The following is a 24,582-nucleotide window of genomic DNA, read 5'->3' as shown; positions in this document are numbered from 1 at the left end:
GAGAGAGGCAGGGCCGGGGCACGGGGTCTTCCAGAGTCCTGCGAACACCTCGGTGCCGGTGGTCAGCCCTGGGAGCCTCTGGGAGACACCATGGCCCCGAGCTTGCCTTCACTCCGTTTCCTCAGCAGCGCCGGGACAGAGGCAAGTTACTTCATGTCTCTGGGACTTAATCTTCTCATCTGCGAAATGGGAGGAGGTGGCGGTGAATAATCGTGTCTCCTGGTGTTTGTATCCCCCTTTAGCCACACCCTTCCCCTCCTGATCCTTCCCTGCTCTAACCTCTTGGTCTGGGTCCACTGGCTAGCTGAGTTTCTGTTGGACCAGGGACAAGGAGTGAAGTCAGGGTACTCTTTTCCCTGTCATGGCCCTGATTTCGTCCTGGGTCTGGCTGCAGCTGGGGAAGCACTTCTGCCCCCTGCCCTTCAGCCCCGGGAGTCTCAATGCTATTCCAGCCATTGCTGGCCCCAATGCCATGTGGCCCCTCCTTGATCCCCCTCACCCTTCAACAGCCTTGTAAACATCTCCTCCATTTTAGGCTCCTGGAAGTCTCCGGTAGCATTTCCTGCCAGGACCCTGGCCGCTGCTCCACAGGATCAGCACTAAATGAGGTAGCGGGGTGCTGGACACCCAGGAAATGGCAGCTCATGATTATCCTGTAACTTCCTTCCAAGGGATTAGGGGTGGGCATTGATGATAACACTCAGCAGAGTGATATACAGCATTAAAAAGCACTTGGGTACCTATTAGCTTTATAAATCATCACAGTGAGTCTGTAAAGCAGGTTAGGGTTATTGGCTTCATTTACATGAGAACGGTTATTGGCTTCATTTACATGAGAACGAAGTTCATGCATTTAGGAAGCAACACTACGGATGGAATAAGACTGTGTGTGACTGGCTTCCTGTGAGAGAGAGGTCAGGGCTCAGAGGGGGCTCATATCAACAAGAAGAGTAGCTAAGATGTATTAATACTTCTCAAATGCCAGACACAGTTCTGATGTGCCCTTATTAACTCATTTAATCCTTACAACAACCTTATGAGGTGGCTGCTGTCCTTACAGCCAGTTTAGGGTTGAGGTAACTGAGGCACAGAGAGGTTGGGTTACTTTCTCAACGCCACACAGCAGAGCTGGTCTGTAACAGCCAGTCTGACTGTAAATCCACCACTCTAAAATTCTCCTAGGTACCCTCTTGGGTACTTTGGGGAATGGTAAGCAGGGCCCACAAACCTGCATTCCAGGTAAAGTAGATAGAACCTTGGGGAAGGAGCTTTTGTAGTGGGTTTCAGAAATAACCAGTCAGGCTATAGTGCCTGGTACAGGGTAGGAAAAGGAAGCAGCAGAATTTGGTAGTGAAGGGAGTGAAAGGGAGCTGATATTGGGACTCCCATCTGTCAGTCAGGAGCATGGACTTTATTCTTATAATAGGGAGTCATGGCAGGTTTTTAGCAGGGGTGAGATATTTGGATTTTAGCAAGGATTATTTTACCACGCAAGGGAAATACAGTTTTCCTCCTATCAAATGGCAGAGCTTTAAAAGGATCCTCCCCAGTGCTGGCAGTGTTTCAGCACTCAGTGTGTTCCTTGTAGCTGATGGGAATGAGTTGGTTTGACCTTTCTGGAAAGCAGTTGAGACGTGTAGTACTTTTTTTAAAGAGGGTTTAGCCTCTTGGGTTGGAAATCCCATTTCTAAGACTCTCCCCTCTGACATAATTAGAAAAGGGGTCAGGATTTCTGCCCCAGAATCTGAAATTCATTCATCATTATAATAATGATAATAATAGTAATAATAATAAAAGAAAATAACATGAATGTTTAATAAGACAAATGGCTAAAATTGAGTAAAGTATCATTGTTTTATATCCATCAAATTATTTTTTTAAAGATTTATTTGTGCATACAAGAGCTGGGGTACAGGCCAGAGGTGGGGGGGTGAGACGATTCACCAGAAACAGAGTGGGGAGCAGACTAGGCAGATTGACTGAAAGACACTGCTGAGGGGAGCAGCAGGCGAGACAGGAGAGGTTTGCTATGCCATGTGGGTCTCCTCCCTGGCTGGGGATTGAACTCGTGATGCAGTGGCTGCGGATAGCTTCACCAGTGCTGTGCTTAACCCTTGCGCCACCAGGGGGGTCCTCAATAGTGATTTAAAAAGACATGGTCAAGAGAATGAAAAGACTGAGAGGTAATATTTACAAATCACATATTTGACAAAAGATTTGCCTTCAAGAATACATTAAAAAAATACTCAACAGTAACAAAATGACCAGTGGGAAAAATTGCATATCACCCAAGGGGAGATGCAGATGGCAAATAAGCACCAGCCCAGATGATAAACATAGTGGGGTTGCGGGGTGATTCAGATTAAAACCTTGGTGACCCAGCAACCCCTGCTAGATACTTACCCTACGGAAATGAAAACGTAATTTCACATATATCTTTATGAGAATGTTGATAGTGGGTCTGTTCCCAGTCACCGAAACCCGGCAGCATCTACAGCTGCGTGAACTGTGAGTGGCTTAGGGCCTGCTGGTGCCTCCACACGACCGGCTGCTACTCAGCAGGAGAGAGGAAAGAGTTCTTGCTACACGTAACAACAAGGACATACAAAGCCAGTCCTTTCTGCCATTCTAGAAAATTCAAAGCATGATGATGAGAACAGATTGGTGAGAACTGGTTGCCAGGCTCAGAGAAGGGCAACAGAATGGCCATCAGGGGTGGCATGAAGGAGTTTTTGGGAAGAGTGACTTGTTCTGAATCCTGATGGTGCTGGTTACATGCATCCATACATGTGAAATTCCTCTACTGCACATTCCAAAGAGGTCACTGTTACTGTATGATACTTTTTTAAAAAAAGATTTATTCATGCATACAAGAACTAGGGTACAGGCCAGAGGTGTGGGGGGTGAGAGGACTCACCAGAGAGAGTGGGGAACAGAACAGGCAGATGGACTGAAATACACTGCTGAGGGGAGCAGCGGGCGAGTCAGGAGAGGTCTGCCGCACCATGTGGGTTGCTCCCTGGCTGGGGATTGAACTGTTGCTGCAGTGGCTGTGGATAGGTTCATAGTACTGAGTCTTAACCCCTTGTGCTGCCAGAGAGGCCCTATATGATACTTTAAAAAAGATTTTTATTTATTTATTTAGTAAGATTTACTTATAGGCCCTCCCCTGGTGGCGCAGTGGTTGAGCGCTGGGCTGCTAAGCTGCCCGCAGCCTCTGCAGCACTGGTTTGATTCCCAGCCGCCAGCGAGGGTCCCACATGGCGCGCAGACCTCTCCTGCTGCCCTCTGCTCCCCTCAGCAGTGTACTTCGGTCCTTCTGCCTGTTCTGCTCCCCGCTCTGGCTCTGGTGAATTCTCTCACCCTCCTGCGCTTCTGACTGTATCCAGTGCTTGTATAAATAAATAAATAAATCTTTTTTTTTTTTTTTTTAAAAAAAAGATTTAGTTATGTATACAAGAACTGGGGTACAGTCTAGAGGTATGGGGCGGGGTGAGAGGATTCACCAGAGACTGAGTGGGGAACAGAATAGGCAGATCTACTGAAATACACTCTGAGGGGAGCAGCGGGGAGACAGGAGAGGTCTGCTGCACCATATGGGTCACCTCCCTGGCCAGGGATCCAACTCATGCCGCAGTGGCTGCCAATAGCTTGATAGCGCTGAGATTTTAACCACTGGGCCACCAGGGAGATCCCTGTATGAAAATTTTTAAAATAACTTGACCAGTCGGATAACTGATGAAGCAAGTATAACACACTTAGTGGGAGGTTCTAGGGGGTGGATGTGAGCAGTGACAGAACAATTCTTTTCACTTTGCTGCCAATTCGGAGTTCTTTTTCCTCTGAGGTAAACTGGCTTGCAACTCTGTGATTTGCAGGTATACACCTCTTCAAATGTATGTTACTATTGTTGGAAATTTTTATAATAAAGTCTTGGGGGAAAAACTATATCCAGGATGAACCTGTTTGTTTTTAAAATCTCTCTCTCTGCCTATCTACATATATGTGTGTAAGAAGAAGACTGAAGTCATCATATTAAAATATAATCAGCGGGATCTCTCTGAAAAGTGAAATTGTGGGTAATTAAAATAGTCTGTGCATCTCCCTGCATGTTCTCTAATGAATGCATATTATTTTATTTAGAGGGAGTAGTGGCTATATTTTATTTATTTATTTATTTTAATTTTAAAGATTTATTTATTTTTGTACAAGAGCTGGCGTACAGGCCAGATGCGCCGGAGGGTGAGAGGATTCACCAGAGACAGAGAGGGGAACAGACTGACAAAATACACTGCTGAGGGGAGCAGCGGGTGAGACAGGAGAGGTCTGCGGCGCCATGTGGGATTCTCTCCGGCTGGCCGGGATTGAACCCGCGCTGCAGAGGCTGCGGACAACTTCACAGTGCGGCGCTCAACTGCCTGCGCCACCAGGGAGGCCCTATTTTACTTATTTTAAATGTCTTTTTTCCCTACTTACCTGTGTAATCCATGCTTATGATAAGGTTCAAATAGCACAAGAATAGATAAGCCCCGCAGGGGAAGACCCTCAAATTCACTCCAGCTCCTAAGATTCTGTGAATATCCTAAAGGCTGTTTCTTTCATTGTGTGGCCTCTTTTAAAAACCAAGGAGCTCAATCATGTTTTATCTTTGTTCCTCATTACTATCACCTAACAATAAAAGTTTTATATTTACAAGGAAGAAAACTGACTCTATTTTATATATTCAAGGCCCAGAACCTAAGGTGCAAAGAAAATATAATAATTTTTCCTGATGCGAAGAATTGAACCAGCAAAGACTGTATTTCCTTGAAACATGGGGTCACCTTTCTTTGCTGTTTTAAGAGCTATAACTCTAAATATTTGTTTTCAATTTCTTTTGTAACTTAGGTCAGAACTGGGGTGCTCTTTTGTTGTCTGCTTGTGTGCATCATGTCCCTAATTATAAAATAACACCTGCTGAGGAAACCCGGGCCAGAGTGGGGTCTGCTTATGGTGCAGCCACCAGCTCTCTGTGATCCCTCTCTTGTCCATAGTATTCTATGCTGTATTCTTTTATTTTGAGAACAAATAAGCCGAAGTGATCATAAAACCCTGCTATTGGGGAAGGTAGCGGGTGCAGCTTAATCTGTTGGTTGTTTCATAAGCCTGATCTCTTCATCCTAAGTATTAACCCTCTGTTGTTTTTTTTTTAAGATTGATTTATTTATGCATACAAGAACAGGGATACAGGCCAGAGGTGCAGGGGGTGAGAGGATTCACCAGAGACAGAGTGGGGAGCAGAACAGGCAGATCCACTGAAATACACTGCTGAGGGGAGCAGTGGGCGAAACAGGAGAGGTCTGCTGCGCCATGTGGGTAGCTCCCTGGTTGGGAATCAAATTCGTGCTGCAGTAGCTGTGGATAGCTTCATAGTTCTGATGCTTAACCCCTTGCGCCACCAGGGAGGCCCCTAACCCTCTGTATTTTTTAGCTGAGCACACGATGATCCTCAAAAATAGACTGTTTTCTTGCCTCCCTTGTTTGGTGTGGTCAGTGAGGAATAAGCAAATGTTTGTGGTTGTTTATTTATTTATTTATTTATTTTAATATTTATTTGTTTGTACAAGAACTGGGGTACAGGCAGATGGACCAAAGACACTGCTGAGGGGAGCAGTGAGTGAGGCAGGAGAGGTCTGCCGCGCCATGTGGGTTTCTCCCTGGCTGGCCGGGAATCGAACCCATGCTGCAGAGGCTGCGGACAGCTTCACAGTGCAGTGTTCAACCTGTTGCGCCGTCGGGGAGGTCCTGTTGTTGTTTTTTTAAAAATTTATTTTATTTATTCATGCATACAAGAGCTGGGGGGTAGGCCAGAGGTGCAAGGGGTGAGAGGATTAATCAGAGACAGAGTGGTAAGCAGAATAGGCAGATTGACTGAAATACACTGCTGAGCGGGTAAGATAGGAGAGGTCTACTGTACCATGTGGGTCGCTCCCTGGCTGTGGATTGAATTCGTGCTGCAGTGCCTGTCCATAGCTTTATAGTACTGAGACTTAACCCCTTGCACCACCAGGGAGGCCCCAGCAAATTTTTTTTATAAAGATTTATTTTATGCATACAAGAGCTGGGGTTTAGGCCAGATGTGTGGGGAGTGAGAGGATTCGCCAGAGACAGAGCAGGATCTACTGAAATACACTGTGAGGGGAGCAGCGGGGGAGCCAGGAGAGGTCTGCTGTGCCTTGTGGGTAGCTCCCTGGCCAGGGATCGAACTAATGCTGCAGAGTCTGCCCATAGTTTCTTAGTGCTGAGACTTAACCCCTTGCACCATCAGCAAATGTTTTTTAAAGAGAGGATATTTTCTTTCTCTCCAGTTATGCCTTTCTAATGGTTAGAATGTGGACGCAATGACCGGAGCACAGGTAGCTGTTTTGGATCATGAGGAGACATTGGGAATGAAAGCAGCACGCCGCAGAGCAAGCAGGTACAAAGCACCGGGGCTCCTGGCATGTGGCACGCCATGCCAGACCTGGACTGCGCCTTGACTTCTTGAACATGAGTGAGAAATACCCTTTGTTTAATGTAATCCACTGGTAGTTTAGGATTTTGTTATTTGAAGCCTTATACACAGCAGGAGACTCCACAAGGAGGCTGTTTCAGTAATTAAACGGAAAAAAGTTAAGGGCCTGAACTGCGGTGGGAGGTGGATTCAAGAGACATTCATCTGGGACATGCCAATTTCCCATGATTGAAGGACCTTAATGGGGGTTGCTAGTTGCACCTACCTGGAGATTAGCCAAAGGGCCTGAGCAAGAGCCCAAGGGTCAGAGATAAAGACACCCACAGTCACACAGCCAGGAGGTGCCGCACTCTGAATGGAGTTTGTAGTTCCTATTGATGAGAGATCAATTACTCCAGAGCTTGGTGAGTAGGAATCAGGGACCTCGGTGCTTCTAGCCTGGGGTCTGACATGACATGCAGCGAGACGTTGGCCAGGGCTGCAGTCATCTGAAGGCCTGATGGGGGCAGAGAAAGCCACTTGCGAGGCAATGCCCTCTCATAGCTGTTGGCACGAGGCCTCAGAACCTCCCCTGGGCATCTTTCCATTGAATTGCTCCTCCTGACACCATGGCCAGCTTCCCCAGAGCAGATCACCCCAAACTGAGAGCAGGCAGAAGCCACGCACTGTCAGTCCTGCAATATCCTTTTGGCCACACAGTCATTCTGTTCAACATAGGAGGGAACATACAAGGGTGTCAGTAGCAGGGCTTGAGGTTCTTGGGTATCCCTTGGGCCTGGCTAGCACACAGGGTTGGGCCTGCTTCATGGAGGTGCAGCAGCTGGGCCAGGAGACAGGTGTGACCTGCCCTGTGTTGAAAGATTCAGCAAAATGGGGCATCCCTGGTGGCGCAAGGGATTAAGTCTCAGCACTATGAAGCTATCCCCAGCCACTGTAGCACGAATTCCATCCCCGACCAGAGAACTGACCCACATGGCTCAGCAGACCTCTCCTGACTTGCCTGCTGCTCCCCTCAGCAGTGTATTTCAGTTGATCTGCCTGTTCTGCTCCCCACTCTGTCTCTGGTGAATCTTCTCATCCCCCGCACCCCTGGCCTATGCTCCAGTTCTTGGATGCATAAATAAATAAATATTTTTTTAAAAAAGAGCAAATACATGTAAAACGCTTAAGCCGGTGACTGGCACATCACAATTGCTCAAATAAAGCTTTATGATGGTTAATTTCCCTGCTTGGAGTTCTCCAGGGGCTTCCCCATGCCTGCAGCACCAAGGGCACTCAAAGCCTCCGTCATCCAGCCTTGCCAGCTGAATCTCTCTGCTCTCCCCCAGCCTGGCCTTGTCTCGCTGCACCCGTGCTCCCTCCATCTCACAGGCCATTCCATTGCCAGCCCCTTCCTTCTGTTCTACTCTCCTTAAAGCCTTTCCTGCTGGATCTCCCAGCTGGATCTCATCTCTTTTAGCCTCTCAGGACATGCCCCCTGCTCTGCTCCCTGTGCCTGGCCAGGGGAGTGGGTGGGAAGAGCCACAAGGGAAGAGTTTCAATGCGATCTGGCTACTGTTCTGGAGGATAGGAGCAGGAGGATAACCCAGTGGTGGAGCCAGGAGGCATGAGGGCAGAAAGTACTCTGGAAAGGCTGCCTGGAGGAAGTGAGCCTGAACTGAGAAGGGGGTGCTATCCTCTGCCCCTTCCAGGATGTTGAGTCAGCAGTGGATGGCAATTGTGTCCTTTTCATCTGCACACTCTAGGTGCTTTTGAATTACATTGAGAAGAGAAGGGCCTCCCTGGTGGTGCAAGGGGCTCAGTCTGAGCACTCTGAAGCTATCCCCAGCCAGGGAGCTGACCCACAATGGGCAGCAGACCTCTCCTGTCTCGCCTGCTGCTCCCCTCTGCGGTGTATTTCAGTCAGTCTGCCTGTTCTGCTCCCTGCTCTGTCTCTGGTGAATCCTCTCACTCCCTGCACCTCTGGCCTACATCCAATTCTTGTATGCATAAATAAATACACCTTAAAAGAAATAAATTGAGAAGAGAAGGAGGGTCATTTGAAGATCTGAGGGTAATAAAGTCCCTGCTTTTGGCCTAAATGTCCCCTCCCTACCTTGTTCAAAGTGCCTAAGTCCCCCTATTAGAATCACATTTGACTTAAAAACCAGCATTTCCAAAAAGCTCTCCTTCAAATTTGCACCGCGTGTGTTCCGTGGGCGGGTAACAGAGCAGCCCATTAGTCCTGATGAACTGAACTGACAAACCATCTGTCATCCACAGCCTCAATCTACACTGAAACCAACCAGTGTGTCGCCAGGTTTTGCTCCTCAGGGTGCCCACCCCCACCCCTGAGTCATCACCTGGTGGTCCAGGCTCCTCTCTGAGCAGCCACTCCCTCAAGGTTGTGCAGCCTCCTCCATCAAATGTTACCCTTCCCAGGCTGACCTCAGCCTCTGCTGGGGCTTCTCGTGGGTGGGGGAGGGGGGGCAAATATGAAGCAGAGTAAGCTCCCATTGGAGCCGCAAAGGGACATGGGTCATGCCTCCATTCCTCTCTCCCCTGTTTCACCCTAATAGAAATGCAGGGATCCTTCTCTCGAACTTTCTCCAATGGAGTGTAGGAGTAGCTGTGCTGGGGAAGTGAGGTAGCGTCACACAGCCACAGAGCTCAAAGCTGGAAAAGACCCCACTAAGCCAACTGGCCCAGTCCTCTGCTGAAGGTCAAGCCAGGTACTTAGACCCATGGTTTCAGGTGAAGAGAACCCTTAATGGAGCTACTTCATCCCACCCCCTGGCATAAAGCCAGCTCTCATGGGGAAGCACTGAGAGGGGCTTTTGTACCAGATGGACCCATAACACTTGTAGAAGGAAGGCAGGTTGGCTAGATTCAGGATGATACAACATGAACACCTGACTCAAATGACTTCAACAATGAGGACAATTCTGCTCTCCTGATGGCCAGAGGTGAAGTGGCTCCAGTGCTGGTTAACTGTGTGGCTCAATGGTGTCATCAGGACTAAGGCTATTTTCAGCCTTCATCTCTGCCCTTGCCAAGAGGTCAAACATGGCTTTCCTCATGGTCACAATATGGCTGCCTGTCACCAAACATCACATCTAAACATAATGCTATGCAGTGAAAGAAGGGAAGATCTTTCCCAGAAGCTGACAGAAATTCATCCTCATGTCTCCGTGGCTATAATGACACCATTGCTCATTCAAAATCCATTATTACTGCAATGTTAGAAGACAGTGAATTCTTAGGTCTCTTGTATTTCTGCACATCTCTCAAGGTTTGTACAGCAAACACCCTTAGAAGATAATATCTTCTTCCAGATCAAAGGGTAGATCAAACTGCAGTCATGTGTCTACACCTCACTGCAAAAGAGGCTGGGGGTTGTAGTTTTTAGCTAGATGGTCATGTGCTCAGTGGGAATCTCCAATCTTGGAAGAAGGAGAGAATGGACATGGGGCAATGGCTGTCTCTGTAGTAACTCCAGTAAAACCAGGATCTGTTAGGGGGTCAGAAGGAGTGGTGTTGGAGAGGCAGCAATAGTGCCAGCCAGGCAGGGGTGGTGACTTGGCCTCGTTTGACATGAAGAATTGAGTTCCAGAAAAGGAGGCATCAGGGCTAGAACCCAGGTCTGCCAACCCCTGATACAGGTTCTCCCATCATTATCCTGCATCAGTACAGGTCAGGTTAGGCCGTGGTGGGGAGGCCTCCTTTTTCTCCTTTAAACACTCAACACTCGGGACATCCCTGGTGGCACAAGCGCCAGCAGTATGAAGTGATCCGCAGCCACTGCAGCACGACTTCTATCCCCAGCCAGGGAGCTACCCACATGGTGCAACAGACCTCTCCTGTCTCACCTGCTGCTCCCCTCAGCAGTGCATTTCAGCGGATCTGTCTGTTTCGCTCCCTACTCTGTCTCTGGTGAATCCTCTCACCCCCTGTACCCCAGCTCTTGTATGCATAAATAAATAAATCTTTAAAAAAAAAAAACAACACTTGGGCCTCCCTGGTGGCTTAGCGGAAGAGCGCTGGGCTGCGAAGCTGCCCGCAGCCTCTGCAGCGCTGGTTCGATCCCCAGCTGCCGGGCAAGGGTCCCACATGGCACGCAGACCTCTCCTGCTGCCCGCTGCTCCCCTCAGCAGTGTATTTCGTCAGTCTGCCTGTTCTGTTCCCCGCTCTGGCTCTGGTGAATCCTCTCACCCTCCTGCGCTTCTGACCGTACCCAGTGCTTGTAAAAATAAATTAAAAAAACAAAACAAAACAGAAAAACAACAACACTCAACACTCTTGGTTTCCATGAGTCTTTTCTTTCCTGCTGTTTGTCTCTCTTCCTTCTCCTCTTCCCATCACTGCTGGAGTTCCCGGGCTCATCCTGCTCACTGGCATCCGTGTGTTCACTGGCTGGTGGCGTTAGAATCATCTTTTCACCATGGCATCTGCCCTCCTATCTGCCCTCTGGCCCACGCTGTGCTCTGGACTTGTAGATCCAACTGACTGACCCCAGAACCTTCATCTGGGTGTGTTATAGGCTCCTTGGACATCACAAATCCCAAACTGAATTCACGATGACACCCACAAACTTTCTTCCCTTCTACCTGGGCCAGTCTCAGTAGCTGTTCCACCCTTTAACCTTGGTCTCTGCATCTTTGATGCCTTTCTCTACCTCTCCATCCACATCCACTCTACCTCCATCCACCCTGTCTGGGTCATTGCCTCCTCCTGCCTCCTTGAAGTCACCCGGCTCACCCCAGCCATCCCTTACCACCTCTATGACCACACGATTCTCATTCTTTAAACCTCTGATGGCTCACCATTGCCTCTGGATAAGCATCTGTTTTTTATGGTGTGGCAGAGACAGTTGCCGCCCCCCACCCCATTATCCATTCGTTTTCTCTTTAGAAATAAAAGGCCCTTTCTGTAGCTGGGCACAAAGCCATTTAAATATAAACTTCATTTCCCAGTCTCCCTTGTAGGTTGGTGGGGCCTGTGACTAAATTTTGGCCAATAGGATGCATACAGGTATTGTGTTCCTTTGCCCCTTCCTCTTTCCTGCTGACAAGAAAGAATACACACATGATGGCAGACACTCAAGCAGCCATCTTGGGCCATGAGGGGGAAGCCCATGCTGAGACTGGAGGAACTTGCCAGAAGGGGCGGATGCACATACCTGTCCTAGATCACCTGCCTGCCACTGGGTTTCTCTAATGGGAACAGACATAACCTGTGATCCAGCTTAAGTCTCTTATTTTTGGTTTTCTCACATCTCAACTAAATCCTGCCTTAATTACATGGCCCCTATTTCCTGTCTCCATGTGGCACTTCCCCTTGATCATTCTGCTCTAGCTATAGTGGTGGTATTGAGTCCTATACACCAACTTGTGCCTTGTCTCAGGGCCTTTGCACATGCTCTCTTCTCTGCCTGAAGCACTGTCCCCACCCTATTTTTCTGGCCATCTCTAGTTCACCCATGAAGCCTCAGCTGGGATGTCACGTCTTCAGGGAAGCCTTCTCTGCCTGTGGTGGCATCCTTACAGTATTAATATCCAGAGCAGATTAAAAAAAAAAAAGCCTCCTCTATACATTACTTTCTTTTTTTTTTTTTAAATAGAGGCATGTTTTTATTTGTTTGTTTGTTTGTTTTGTTTATACGTGCACTGGGTACAGTCAGAAGCGCGGGAGGGTGAGAGAATTCACCAGAGCCAGAGCGGGGAGCAGAGCAGGCAGAAGGACCGAAGGACACTGCTGAGGGGAGCAGCGGGCGGCAGGAGAGGTCTGCGCGCCATGTGGGACCCTCCTCTGGTGGCCGGGGAGCAGCCGGGGATCGAACCAGCGCTCAACCGCTGCGCCACCGGGGAGTCCCTCTATACATTACTTTCAATAATAACTATGACATGAATAGCAATAGTGGTCAATAAAAATGTAGGGAAATTTTACTTTTATTGGATTTCATATATTTATAATCATCATAGTAAAAATAAAGTAAAACAACTACAAAAAAGAAGTAAAAAGTAATGAATTAATCATTTTAAATTATATCAATACTTTTTTTTTTTTTTACAAAAGGGAAAGATGCATTTCTACACCTATTGCAGGATGGATAATAACATTACATCTGTTTTCCAGCCTTCTGCAAACTGTCAGTGACTTCATCAGAATCATATATTTATGTTCAAGAAATAGCTTGGGCAGATTGTCAATTTAGCGTTAATCGTAATCGACCAAGTAATATTTCCTAATAATTTTTATTTGGAAGTTTTCTTCTTATATGAAGCAATAGATACACAAATAGGGAAAGGCTTAAAATATAAGGACAGGGCCTCCCCGGTGGCGCAGTGGTTGAGCGCTGTGTTGCCAAGCTGCCGGCAGCCTCTGCAGCGCAGGCTCAATCCCGGGCCGCCTACGAGGGTCCCACACGGAGCGCAGACCTCTCCTGCTGTGCCCGCTGCTCCCCTCAGCAATGTACTTCGTCAGTCTGCTTGTTCTGTTCCCCGCTCTGGCTCTGGTGAATTCTCTCACCCTCCCGCGCTTCTGACTGTACCCAGTGCTTGTATAAATAAATAAATAAATAAGTAAATCTTATATATATAAGGATAAGTGTGACAGAAATTCGGAAAAAAATCCATTTCACAATAAGTTCCAGAAATTGCAGTACTCTGTTATTCAGGATTGACTCTGGCAGTTTTCACATATCTTTCCAGCTGGAAAATTTTAAACAAATGGTCACAAAGAACGTTGCTAGCAATGCTTTCCTCAAACCCACCGCTTAAGGGAAGGGCAGCAAGAATTCAAGATGCAACTTTCCTCTGAAGTGAGTGTGAACAATTCTGAGTCCACGTGACCAGGGGCGCTGGGTACCCGCGTGTGGGGAGTGGCTAAGGGACTGGGAATTCTCCCCATTAACTTCCAAGTAGAACACAATGCTTATTAAAGGATAAGTAATAAAAACGTGCTAATTTGAAACATACATTATTAAAAGTCAACAGTAAGTGAAATAATTGTTGAGGTCTTAACCAACAAAAGGATGTGGGGGGAGGACATTGTTTAGAACTGCTGGTGCGCAGTGATAATAAAAAGCAGACGGACTTCTAGTGGATTCTTATTGTTTTAAAATTTGTGCCTGACACGCCCCCTCTCCTCGCCGGCATCTGGGCAGATGCTACCAGGGCTCCACCCACGTAGCTGCCCTCCTCGCGGCCACTGCGATTCCCTCAGAGGCACTTCTTTACCTCGAGTGTCAGTGGGTCGGTGCCAGGAATTCTTTGCCCTTTGTACCCCTCCCCCGCCCCCACTGTCTGCTCCGTGGGGGGCTCCCCGGGGCTGTGCAAGGCCGTGCCCTGCCCGGCAGCCAGCCCGCCCTCCGCACACACTTGTCGAGTGGATGCAGCGAGGAGCTTGGCGCGGAGCGCTGCTCAGAAAGGGCAGCCACGCGCCCTGTGACCCGCGCACATTCACGGCAGAGATGTCACCAACACTGAGCGTCACCACATTTAGTGTCAGCAAAACACCGCCTGTCTCCACGCTTTCGTGGTTCTCTTGGGTCAAACCGCACCCCCCATCCTGGATCTGGGGGGTGGGGTGCAGAAGGTAGACCTTGTCTTCCCCAGCAGTCTTTCCTGGAGGGCAGCAGTCACAGCTCATTCATCTGAGAGGTCCCTGGAGCCCCAAGAGAGGGCCTGGTACCAAATGGGAACGAAAAATCGCTATTCAATAACCAGTTTCTTGGGGCTCCACTACACCAGGAATTTTCTTTCATGCACGCTCTGGTTTCTAGTAGTTCCAGCAACTCTCCAGCGTGGCTGTGAGCACCCCTCAGAACAGTGGGGTGCGGGAAGGCTGGACGACGGGCCCAGGGGCACACAGCCTAGGTGCAGACAGTGTTATTCCCGTGGGGGCGGGGCGGGCGGCGGGCGGGGGGCTCAGTCCCTTCCGTGGCTCCACGTTGCTCTCCAGGTCAGGGCTTGAGCGTGCGAGGGAGGGAATCCAGTTCAGGGGTGGGCTTGGGTGGGGAGCCTGGAGGCACCTGGGCTTCAGGTTCGGCACGTGCCAGGTGGCTGCGCTGCCTCCAGGTCAGCACAGTGGGCAGCACCTCTGTCCTTCCAAGAGGCTGAGGCGGCCCTGTGTGGGTGGGAGGCGGTGGGGTGGCGGAGAGGGCAGCAGCTGTGAGCTCGGGTTGCATGAGTCCCCCCGCCGAGGGCTGTGCGGCGCCGCCGGGCGCGGGGTCCTCCAGCTCTGGGACCGGCCAGCGACGGGCGCATCCCCATGAAGACTGGGGCCGGGCGCGGGCGGAGCCGGGCACGGGAGGTGCTCTGCCATCGGCAAAGTCTCCCGTTGTTTCTCTACGTCCTATTCCCTTCCCCCCTTTCGCAATGCAGGAGGAGCAAAGTTCATCCCAACGGACCCTGCAGAGAGGGGGTGCTGCACACCTGATCGCGGCGCCGTCCGGACCCCATAACGCTGCTGCGTTGCCGTCTCCAGGCCGCCCTGCAGCGAGGCGGTCCCTGGGCTCCCTCCACGACGTCCCGGCGGCTCCACGCCTGTTCCGCCCTTCCCGGCTCGCTGCCCCCAAGTCTATTCTACTGTCGACCAGGGCGCCGCGCGGGCGGGGTGAGGCTGAGAGGCGCCCGCCCGCCGCAGCCGGCGCCTTGGGGTAGGAAATGGAGCCCGGATGGGTCGGGTGGAGTCGCAGGAGCTTTCCTGGCGCCACCTCGTGGTAGTGGTCGGCGTTGCCGCGCTGCTCTGAAGGAGTCGGCGGTCGTGGGGTGCCTGGGCTAGGGTTGGGCCAGTTTGGGTTCTTAGGCTGTGACACTGTGATGAACCCCCAATTTGTGCTCCTGTCTTTTGAGGGATAACAAAGGCTCTGAGGGCCCCCTGCGGGCTGTGGTGAGTACAAAGGTGGATAAGGAAGCACTACTAGGGGGTCCAGTCCAGTGAGCAGGGATATGGGGATGAGGACCCTTTTTGGGGCTGCAGGAGAAACACCACGCAGTAGGCACTCTGTGGCTCCCTTTATCATGCGTGGACTCCCGCAGCCCTTCCAGATGTTCATCTGTGGCCCAGGTGAGAAACCTAACCTGGCATGGCCACTCTCCCCCCGCCTTTTTAAAAAGATTTATTTTATGGGGGCCTCCCTGGTGGCACAGGGATTAGACAGCGCTATCAAGCTATCTGCAGCCACTGCAGCACGAGTTCAATCCCACTGTCCATGGTGCAACCCACATGGTGCAGCAGACCTCTCCTGTCTCGCCTGCTGCTCCCCTCAGCAGTGTATTTCAGTCAATCTGCCTGGTCTGCTCCCCACTCTGTCTCTGGTGAATCTCATTGCCCAGCACCTCTGGCCTGTACCCTAGTTCTTGCATGCATGCACAAATAAAATAACTATTTAAAAAAAGATTTATTTATTTATGCTTATATGAACTGGGGTGTAAGAGAGAGCACTCACTAGAGAAAGCAGGGAGCAGAACAGGCGGATCCACTGAAATACACTGCTGAGGGGAGCAGCAGGCAAGACAGGAGAGGTCTGCTGCGCCATGTGGGTTAGCTCCCTGGCCCGGGATGGAACTCAAGCCACAGCAGTGATAGTGCTGAGACTAACCCTTACTCTACCAGGGAGGCCCCTTGTGGCCACTCTCTCTTGATCCTTGAGGACAGGTGGGGAAAGCTGGGACCAGCACAGGCCCTGACTGCTGTCCAGGACCAGGGGCTCTGAGTGTGACTGTGGGACCGAGACAAACTCCGTGCTTACCTGTGGGGCCTCTGTCCAGGCAGCCTAGGTGTCAGCAATGCAGGGTTTGCCCACTGTCAGAGACCGTCCCAGGCCAGGCAGCCTAGGGCAAGGGGCAGCCAGTATCGGGGTCTGTGGGCCCCAACAGGACTCCCTAGGGTGCCCCAGGACCCTAACTAGGTCTGCACAGCTCCTCTTTGGAGGGAAAGGGCATTCTGAGAGTGACCCTCAGGTGGTGTCCACTCGCCTGCAGACTGAAGTTCCAGCCCTCAGCCAAGCCTGCCGCCCTGTGGTCCAGGCTCAGCCCTAAAGCCTGCCTCTCTGGCTTGACTTCTGGCCTTAGACTTTCCATGTTACCTCTCACCTTCTTGTTTTGCACTGGCACACTCATTTTTTTTCTTTTTTTCACAGGCTCGTTTCTTCCTCAACCAAAAAAGAAACTTTAAAAAGTTTCATCCAGCAGGATTTGCATGTAAATGAATGAAAAAGGAGGTCACTTTACAAATTGGCAGAAACTAGAGCCAGTGTGAAGAAGGGCCAAGCAAAGCTGTCAGGAAGGTCAACTGGACAGAGCCTCTGGTCACGTGGCCTCGCTTTCCTGACAGGGGACAAGCGCCCCTTCTGGAGACATTGGTGAGTAAGGACTCTAGTCCTGAAAACTTGGGGGTCCCTGCAGGTCTGTGGTGTGGCCCACATCTGAGTGTCTAGTGGGAAGGGGCGGGGGAGGAAGGCTCCTCTGCATAGCCACTCCTCAGTCTGCAGTGGTCAAGGCATGAGGGACCCTGCCGAGCCAGGTGGACATCAGGGCCAAAGGAATGTCATCAGCAAATGATCAAGAGCAGGTGAACGTTGGGCGAGGCCTCCCATTTTTTTGTACATTGAGTTTTTTTATTTATTTATTTTAGAAGATGGCAGAACATCTCTGTGGTCTGACTGGAGCCCTGGGCTCTTCCTTCTCCACTTTATTTTTTTAAAGATTTATTTATTTATGCATATAAGAACTGGGGTACAGGCCAGAGGTGTGGGGGGTGAGAGGATTCACCAGAGACAGAGTGGGGAACAGAACAGGCAGACTGACTGAAATACACTGCTGAGGGGAGAGGTCTGCTGAGCCATGTGGATAGCTCCCTGGCCGGCCAGGGATTGAACTCATGCTGCTGGCTAGGTATTGCTTCATAGGCTGCGTCTTAACCCCTTGTGCCACCAGGGAGGCCCCCCAGCTTCTCCACTTTTCCGGGCATCTCTGCCCTTCTGTGATGGTGGATCCCTCTGCCCTGTGGCCCATGTCATCCAGCCTGCTCCTTCCTATTGGTGGAGAACATCCTCTAACTCTGTGAGAAGGGCTGGTGGGTGGAAAACCTCTCCAGACAAGGCGGCTCCCCAAAAACCTCTGGTTTACCCTCCCACTGGATTACATGTTTGTCTGGCTATATAGTCTGTGTGTGTGTGTGTGTGTGTGTGTGTGTGTGTGTGTGTGTGTCTTCGGAATGTTGAAGCCATGATTGCCTCTGGTCCAGTCTTGAGTATGATTGGGGGTTCTTGAGAGTGACTCCCATGTTCTCTGCTCGGGTTTCTAATGTCGGCCCAGCACTCTGAAGCCATTCTGGCTCCTCACCCTATTTAGACCTATGTTTTCCTCTTTGGAAGTCAATTATCTGTGCCTAAAATTTATGATGATGGACTCTGGGTCTGTTTTTTTCCATCATATTGGCACCCAATGAGCCATTTTAGTCTGGAAACGCATGTCCTTCATTTTAGAGAAATGTTCTTGAATGCTTGCTTAAAACAAACAAACAAACAAACCCAGCAATGGCTGTACTGAGCTATAGAGTACATACACACACCGCACCCATTTAAAGTGTCCAGTTCAGGGGGCTTCCTTGTGGCACAGGGGTTAAAGACAGCACTGTCAAGCTCTTGCCAGCTACAGCAGCATGAAGTAGATCCCCAGCAGGCCAGGGAGCTACCCACATGGCGCAGCAGACCTCTCCTGTCTCTCTCGCTGCTCCCCTCAGCAGTGTATTTCAGTGGATTTGTCTGTTCTGCTCCCCACTCTGTCTCTGGTGAATCCTCTCACCCCCTGCACCTCTGGCTTACACCCCAGGTCTTGCATGCATAAATAAATAAATCTTAAAAAAAATGAAGTGTCCAGTTCAAATTTTTTTAGTACATTCTCAGAGTTGTGCAACCACCATCTTACAGTCAATTCTAGAATACATTTATTACTTTGAAGAAGAAACTCCATGCCTCTTAGCCATTCTCTACCTCCCCCCATTCCGCTTTCTTCTTCTTCTTTTTTTTTTTGTGGGACCCTCGCCGGTGGCCGGGGATCGAACTGGCGCTCAGAGGCTGCAGGCAGCCTCACAACCCAGCGCTCAACCACTGCGCCACCAGGGGAGGCCCCCCCTTTCTTCTTCCGTAGCTTGGCTTCTTTTGGGCAATTCATGTGGAAGGGGTCTTGCAACTGTGGTCTCAGTGTCTGGCTTCCTTCACCCAGCATGTTTCAAGGTTCATCCACACTGTCCCCTGTGTCCGGGTGTCCTTTCTTTTCTGGCTGAATGATATCCCATTTTCTGGCTGTGACACACTTTACTTACCTGTTCATCAGTTGTTGGATATTTGAGTGCCTTCTACTTTTTGACTGTTAGGATTGAATAATTTCTGCCCTTCTGTTGTCTGTTTCCTGTCCTTTTATTTGTTCTTCCTACAGTTTGGATGTTGACTTTCCTGAATGGGTCCTCAATTTGAGCAGACAAAAGAAATGGACAGGACAGGAGGCAGAGAGAAAGGCAGCCTGCCCTCCACCATTTGGCAGAGATGTATGTTCATGACGAGCGGACACAGGGCCTTGCAGAGCCCCACAGGCCCAGGGACCCTGCAGCACAAGGACCTGGGGTTGGAATGAGCCAGTGAGAAGGGAGCCCTGTGTCAGGCCCCAGGCGGTAGGGAGAGCCTGGCAGCAGCCCTGAAGGAATACTCCGGGGCATTACAGTCTTGGTGTACCATGACTCACCCCTCTGCCAGCTCATTCATCTCTCCTCCCCTGGTGCCCTCCTGGAGGAACAGGGCTGTTCAAATGGCTTTGGGGGAGGTCACTTGTTGACCACTCAGCTGCCGCTCCAGGGAATGGGACTGTCAGTAAGTTCTCCGTGCAGGCAGCCCTCCCAGATCACCTCCTTGATTGGCCTGCAGGGCAGGTGGGTGGATGGAGGCCTGTGGGAGGGAGAAGGCACAACCTTGTCCCCTTTTGCTTGTGAGTTCTGCCTCTGCACGTGGTCCTCTCCCCTGGGCTCGGTGGGGTGGGGTGGGGGTGCTGATGGAAGTGGTGGCAGCAGGCTCTTTTGCCCTGGAAGCAACTTTGAAAATAAAGGAGTATCTAGTGCCTGATTTCTCAGTTTTGTGACTTTAGAGTTTCTGGGCCACGGGGAAGTCGCTCTGCTCTCCTGGGCCAGAGCAGGGCTTCTCCGGTTCCCACGTGCACTCGCGTCCAGCAGACGATTTCCCAGCTGAGGTGATGCTGCTGGCCTGAGCACCACTCTTTGAGGTAGTGTGGAGGGCAGGGGCAGGCCATTCTGAGAGGAGAGGAGCAGCTGCTATCTCAGTGAATCCCTAAAATGACTGAAACACACAAGGTAGAATTGCACAACCACTGCTTCCTCTCAAACATCTGTGCGACCAGAGGACAGCACCGAGGGCAGGCAGGTCAGCTCTGCATCATGGAGTTCCTTCTCTCCTGCATTCTTTCATCCCTGCCGTGAGTCACAGTGACTTGCCCAGGGTCACATGGCCGAGATGCTGCAGAACTGCTGTTTGAGCCCAGGCCGGCTGGCTCTAAGGCACATGTTCTCTGCTCGACCCTGGTGGCCATCTGGGATGCGTTCTGGCAGGAGTGTGTGTGCCTGTGTGTGTGCGTGTGTGTGTGTTATGGGTGGATGAGCCGGTAGGCTTTCCAGCAAGAAACTAGGGCAGGTGACCTCCAGGCTGTGTGGACAAGGTCTGTCAGGCTGGGGCAGCTGGGTTCTTGTGTGCATTGTGGAGGGGGTGGTGTCAGAGAAGAGGGGGTTCCAGGTGGACTGGGAAGCAGTGGTCTCTGTCCTGCTGCCATCACTGCATAACCGCAGCCTGCTCTTTTGTTTTGCTTTTAATTAGGCCCTATTTTGGGCCCTGTTTTGGGTTTTTAAAAAAGATTTATTTATTTATGCATACAAGAGCGGGGGTGTAGGGCCTCCCTGGTGGCGCAAGGGGTTAAGCACAGCACTGTGAAGCTATCCATAGCCTCTGCAGCAGGAGTTCAATCCCCACCTGGCCAGAGAGCTACCCATATGGCGCAGCAGACCTCTCCTGCCTCGCCCGCTGCTCCCCTCAGCAGTGTATTTCAGTCAGTCTGCGTGTTCTGTTCCCCACTCTGTCTCTGGTGGATCCTCTCACCCTCCCCCACCTCTGACCTGTACCCTATTCTTGTGTGCATAAATAAATACATCTTTAAAAAAAATAAATAACTAGGGTATAGGCCAGAGGTGCAGAAGGTGAGAGGATTCACCAGAGTGGGGAGCAGAACAGGTGGACTGGCTGAAATGTACTGTCGAGGGGAGCAGCAGACAAGACAGGAGAGGTCTGCTGGGCCATGTGGGTTAGGTCCCTGGGCGGGGGATGGGGGTGGGGGGTGGGTGTTGAATTCATGAACTCATGCTGCAGTGTCTGGTGATAGCTTGATAGCACTGAGACTTTAACCCCTGTGCCACCAGGGAGGCCCTCTGAATTTTTCTTTTCTTTTTTCTTTTCTTTTCTTTTTTCATTTATTAAAAGATTTATTTATTTATGCATATAAGAGCTGGAGTATAGGCCAGAGGTGTGAAGGGTGAGAGGATTCACCAGAGACAGAGTGGGGAAAAGAACAGGCAGATTGACCAAAGTACACTGCTAAGAGGAGCAGCGAGCAAGCCAGAAGAGGTCTGCTGCGCCATGTGGGTAACTCCCTGGCTGGCCGGGGATTGAACTGGTGTTGCAGAGGCTGCGGACAGCTTCATAGGTCACGTCTTAACCGCTTGTGCCACCAGGGAGGTCTCCTCCCAATTTTTCAAAAAAAGTATGCAAAAAAAGAAAAGAAAAGAAAAGAAAAAAAGCAAAAAAAAAAAATCAAATACAATGCAAAATTGGGGTAGAATGAGAGCAGAGGCAGGAAAGACAAAGTAAAACCAGGAATTAGCTTAGCATAGACAGCATGGGCTTAATCTTAATTTTTTTCTTTTAAAGATTTATTTATCTGTGTATACAAGAACTGGGGTATAGGCCAGAGGTGTGGGGGGTGAGAGGATTCACCAGAGACAGAGTGGGGAACAGTACAGACGGATCCAGTGAAATACACTGCTGAGGGGAGCAGGAGGAGAGACAGGAGAGGTCTGTTGCACCATGTGGGTCACCTCCCTGGCTGGGGATCTAACTTGTGCTGAAGGTGCGGCGTCTTAACCCCTTGTGCCACTAGGGAGGCCCCTGACTTTAATACACACACACACACACACACACACACACACACACACAGAGACATATATATATATATATATATATATATATAGTTAAGAACTATATATATAGTTAAGAACAAAATCCCACCCTTGGCTTCCCTCTTTCTTGCTCCCTAAAGTATTTTATCATTTCCTAACACATTTTAAAACATTTACCAAATAGGTTTATATCCACACACAGTATATGGTATTGTGTTCTAAAATACTATGTGATATCATAATATTACATATCATTTTGTAAATCACTTTATCTTAACATTATACTTCAAGTCCTGTCAGTGCTGATCCGTGTAAATGGAACCCACTTACTTTGAAATCTCTGGTGTCTCTCACCTCATGACGATCACGTTTACCTGCCCCTCCTGGCTTAATACTCCCTGATGGTGGTCGGTACCACTGGGCCTTCTCTGTCGCATCTCCTTGGACAAGCCAGAGACTTTCCCCATAGTTGTCAGTTTGAAGTGGAAGTTCTGGGTCATGATGCTTTATGCACCTTCAGCTTTATTAAGAATTGTCAAATTGGGGGCCCTCCCTGGTGGTACAAGGGGTTAAGACGCGACCTATGAAGTTGTCCACAGTCACTGCAGCATGAGTTCGATTCCCGGCTGGCCAGGGAGCAACCCACATGGCACAGCAGACCTCTCTCTAGTCTCGCCTGCTGCTCCCCTCAACAGTGCATTTCAGTCCGTCTGCCTGTTCTGTTTCCCCACTCTGTCTCAGGTGAATCCTCTTACCTCCCACACCTCTGGCCTGTACCCCAGTTCTCGTATGCATAAATATGTAAATCTTAAAAAAATGGGCTGCCAACCTCCTCTGTCTCACCTGCTGCTTCTCTTAGCACTGTATTTCAATAAATCCACCTTTTCCCCCCCTCCAAAAGAATTGTGAAATTGTTCTCCCAAGGGCTTGCACTAATTTATATTCCCAAGAACAAGCCATATCCTTCCCATTTCTTCACTTGCTCTGATGAGACAGTAATTTTTGCAAATCTTTTGGGTGTAAAATGATACTTCATTCCAGTGTTCATTTATATTTCCCTACTTATTATTATTATTATTGAGACTAAGCAATTTCTCCCGTATATTGGCCATGGACAGCCCTCTTCTTTGGAAGGCCTGTTCAGATCCTTGGCCTATTTTTCTTTTAGCTTGTTTATCTTTTTCTTTTCTTTTTTTTTTTTTTTTAAGAAAAACCAATAGCTTTATTTTTCCTCAATATACATTTAGAAAATAGGTCTGAGAAAAGGTTTTATCCAATAGACCAGAGGACTACATACAATGCTAGGAGTTCCCCATCGGCACGACTACAGCACTCTTGCCTGAGGGTCGCAGCATTCTAGGACTGTCCCATCAGAGGTGAGGCCAGTTCTTTGATGGCTTTCGATTTCAGCTGAGGAATAATGCTGATCTTTAGAAGTTTGCTGCTTGCATACTTATTCTTGATGGCAATGAATTTTGTTAAGTTTTCATTTACTTTCACTACAGTTTTGGCCATGTGCTGCATGACTTCCAACACTTCGTTTTCTGTGTATCCAGTGTAATACTGCTGCTTCACGTTCCATTTTCCTTGCCCTAGAACCTTTTGGGACAGGCAGGAAGCAGCTGCTGCCACCTTAGAAGGGTGGTAATGCACCATGTCGTAGTCAATGAGAGTCAGCTCCATCAAATATTTGGCTAAAGTGTGCTGTTCAACATCAACCTCCCCAGCTTTTGATGCCCGCCTTAAGAAATGTAGAGGCAAAGGTCGACCTAATTCAAATTTCAGTTCTTTCAAAATTAGAGTTTCCATTTCTCGGATTTCGGAACTGGTATAAGCATTGTCTGTGATGTAAACAAAATCTTCAATATTTGGAGAAAACATCTCCTCATATTTGGAAGCCAAGAGCAGAGCTGTAATCCCAACCAGTTGAAGTTTCTTTCTAGATACTGGCTGAACCTGTAAAAATCGATCCATAATGGCGATACACATGTACAACGTTTCCTGCAACAGCCTAAACTTGGAGTGGACTTGCACCAGCCAGTCCACCAGGATGGCACGCATACGTCCGTTTATATCTCTTCCATCTAAGAAATGTGGGTGTATGGATTGCAGAACCTCAAGCTGCCTTAGATACTGGTAGATATCCTTAACATAGTCACTGCAGAGCTGTGGGTTCTCCCGATCTTCATTATCAATGTCCTCAATCTTGCAGAGCAAGGCATCAGAAAAAGCTTGGCAGAGGCTCTCTTCCTTCATGGAGACATCCTCAGGTACAGGAGGAGGACCCTTTGGAGCCAACATTTGTACTGGTTTCACAGAAGCAGTAGGTTTCAGTTGTTTGTTGACATTTGTCATTTTGGTGGGTTGAACTGGCACTTTGGTGTTCTGAGCTTTCTTAGCTACTTGCGTTGCTCTTGTTGAAACTCTATTTCCAATTTCTTCTAAAACTGCCCGCCTGATAGTCACATGACTCTTAGCTTTAGAATTAACTCCTGTGTTAATATTCTCCAAATCAGAGGAAACCGTCGGGCGTTGGAGCAGCGCCATGAGGGACGCGGTAGGCGAGGGGGCCTGCCCGGCCCGGAGAGGAACGCGGGCCGGACCGGGAGGGCGCAGGCTACTGCGACGCCGTTGGGCCCGACTGCCGGCCTTTTTCTTACTGATGTATGAGAGATTAGGATCTTTTGTTGATCACATGGATAGCAAATATCTTCACAGCTGTCTTGCCAGCTGAGCTGGCTTGCACGGGGCCTGGGGACCAGTCCTGGGGTGGGCCAGTGATGTCTGCGACAGATGTGGAGGGGCTGCCAGAAGGCCGTGGGCCAAAGCCGCTGTCTGGAGGCCCAGTTATTAGACTGGTCAGTGAGGAAACCCCC

The 24,582-nt window shown here is 49.6% G+C and overlaps 1 protein-coding gene across 1 annotated transcript; it reads right to left on the bottom strand.

Moving 5' to 3' along the window:
- Positions 1-22,895: 22,895 nt before the first annotated feature.
- LOC119253287 (G2/mitotic-specific cyclin-B2-like) lies at positions 22,896-24,340 on the bottom strand. Its single transcript, XM_037520869.2, has one exon. It carries the CDS (start codon positions 24,251-24,253, stop codon positions 23,063-23,065), a length of 1,191 nt encoding a protein of 396 aa, XP_037376766.1. The 5' UTR covers positions 24,254-24,340; the 3' UTR covers positions 22,896-23,062.
- Positions 24,341-24,582: the final 242 nt, after the last annotated feature.

The sequence above is a fragment of the Talpa occidentalis genome, unplaced genomic scaffold (assembly GCF_014898055.3).
Source record: "Talpa occidentalis isolate TD23 unplaced genomic scaffold, MPIMG_talOcc4v2.1 talOcc4.2, whole genome shotgun sequence".
Taxonomy (NCBI): Eukaryota; Metazoa; Chordata; class Mammalia; order Eulipotyphla; family Talpidae; genus Talpa; species Talpa occidentalis.
Note: the sequence above shows the minus strand (reverse complement) of the source record. Positions and strands in the feature narration are given on the sequence as shown.

Excerpts from the sequence above, each read along its gene's own strand:
- LOC119253287 (XM_037520869.2), bottom strand. The coding sequence starts at position 24,253 with ATGGCGCTGCTCCAACGCCCGACGGTTTCCTCTGATTTGGAGAATATT.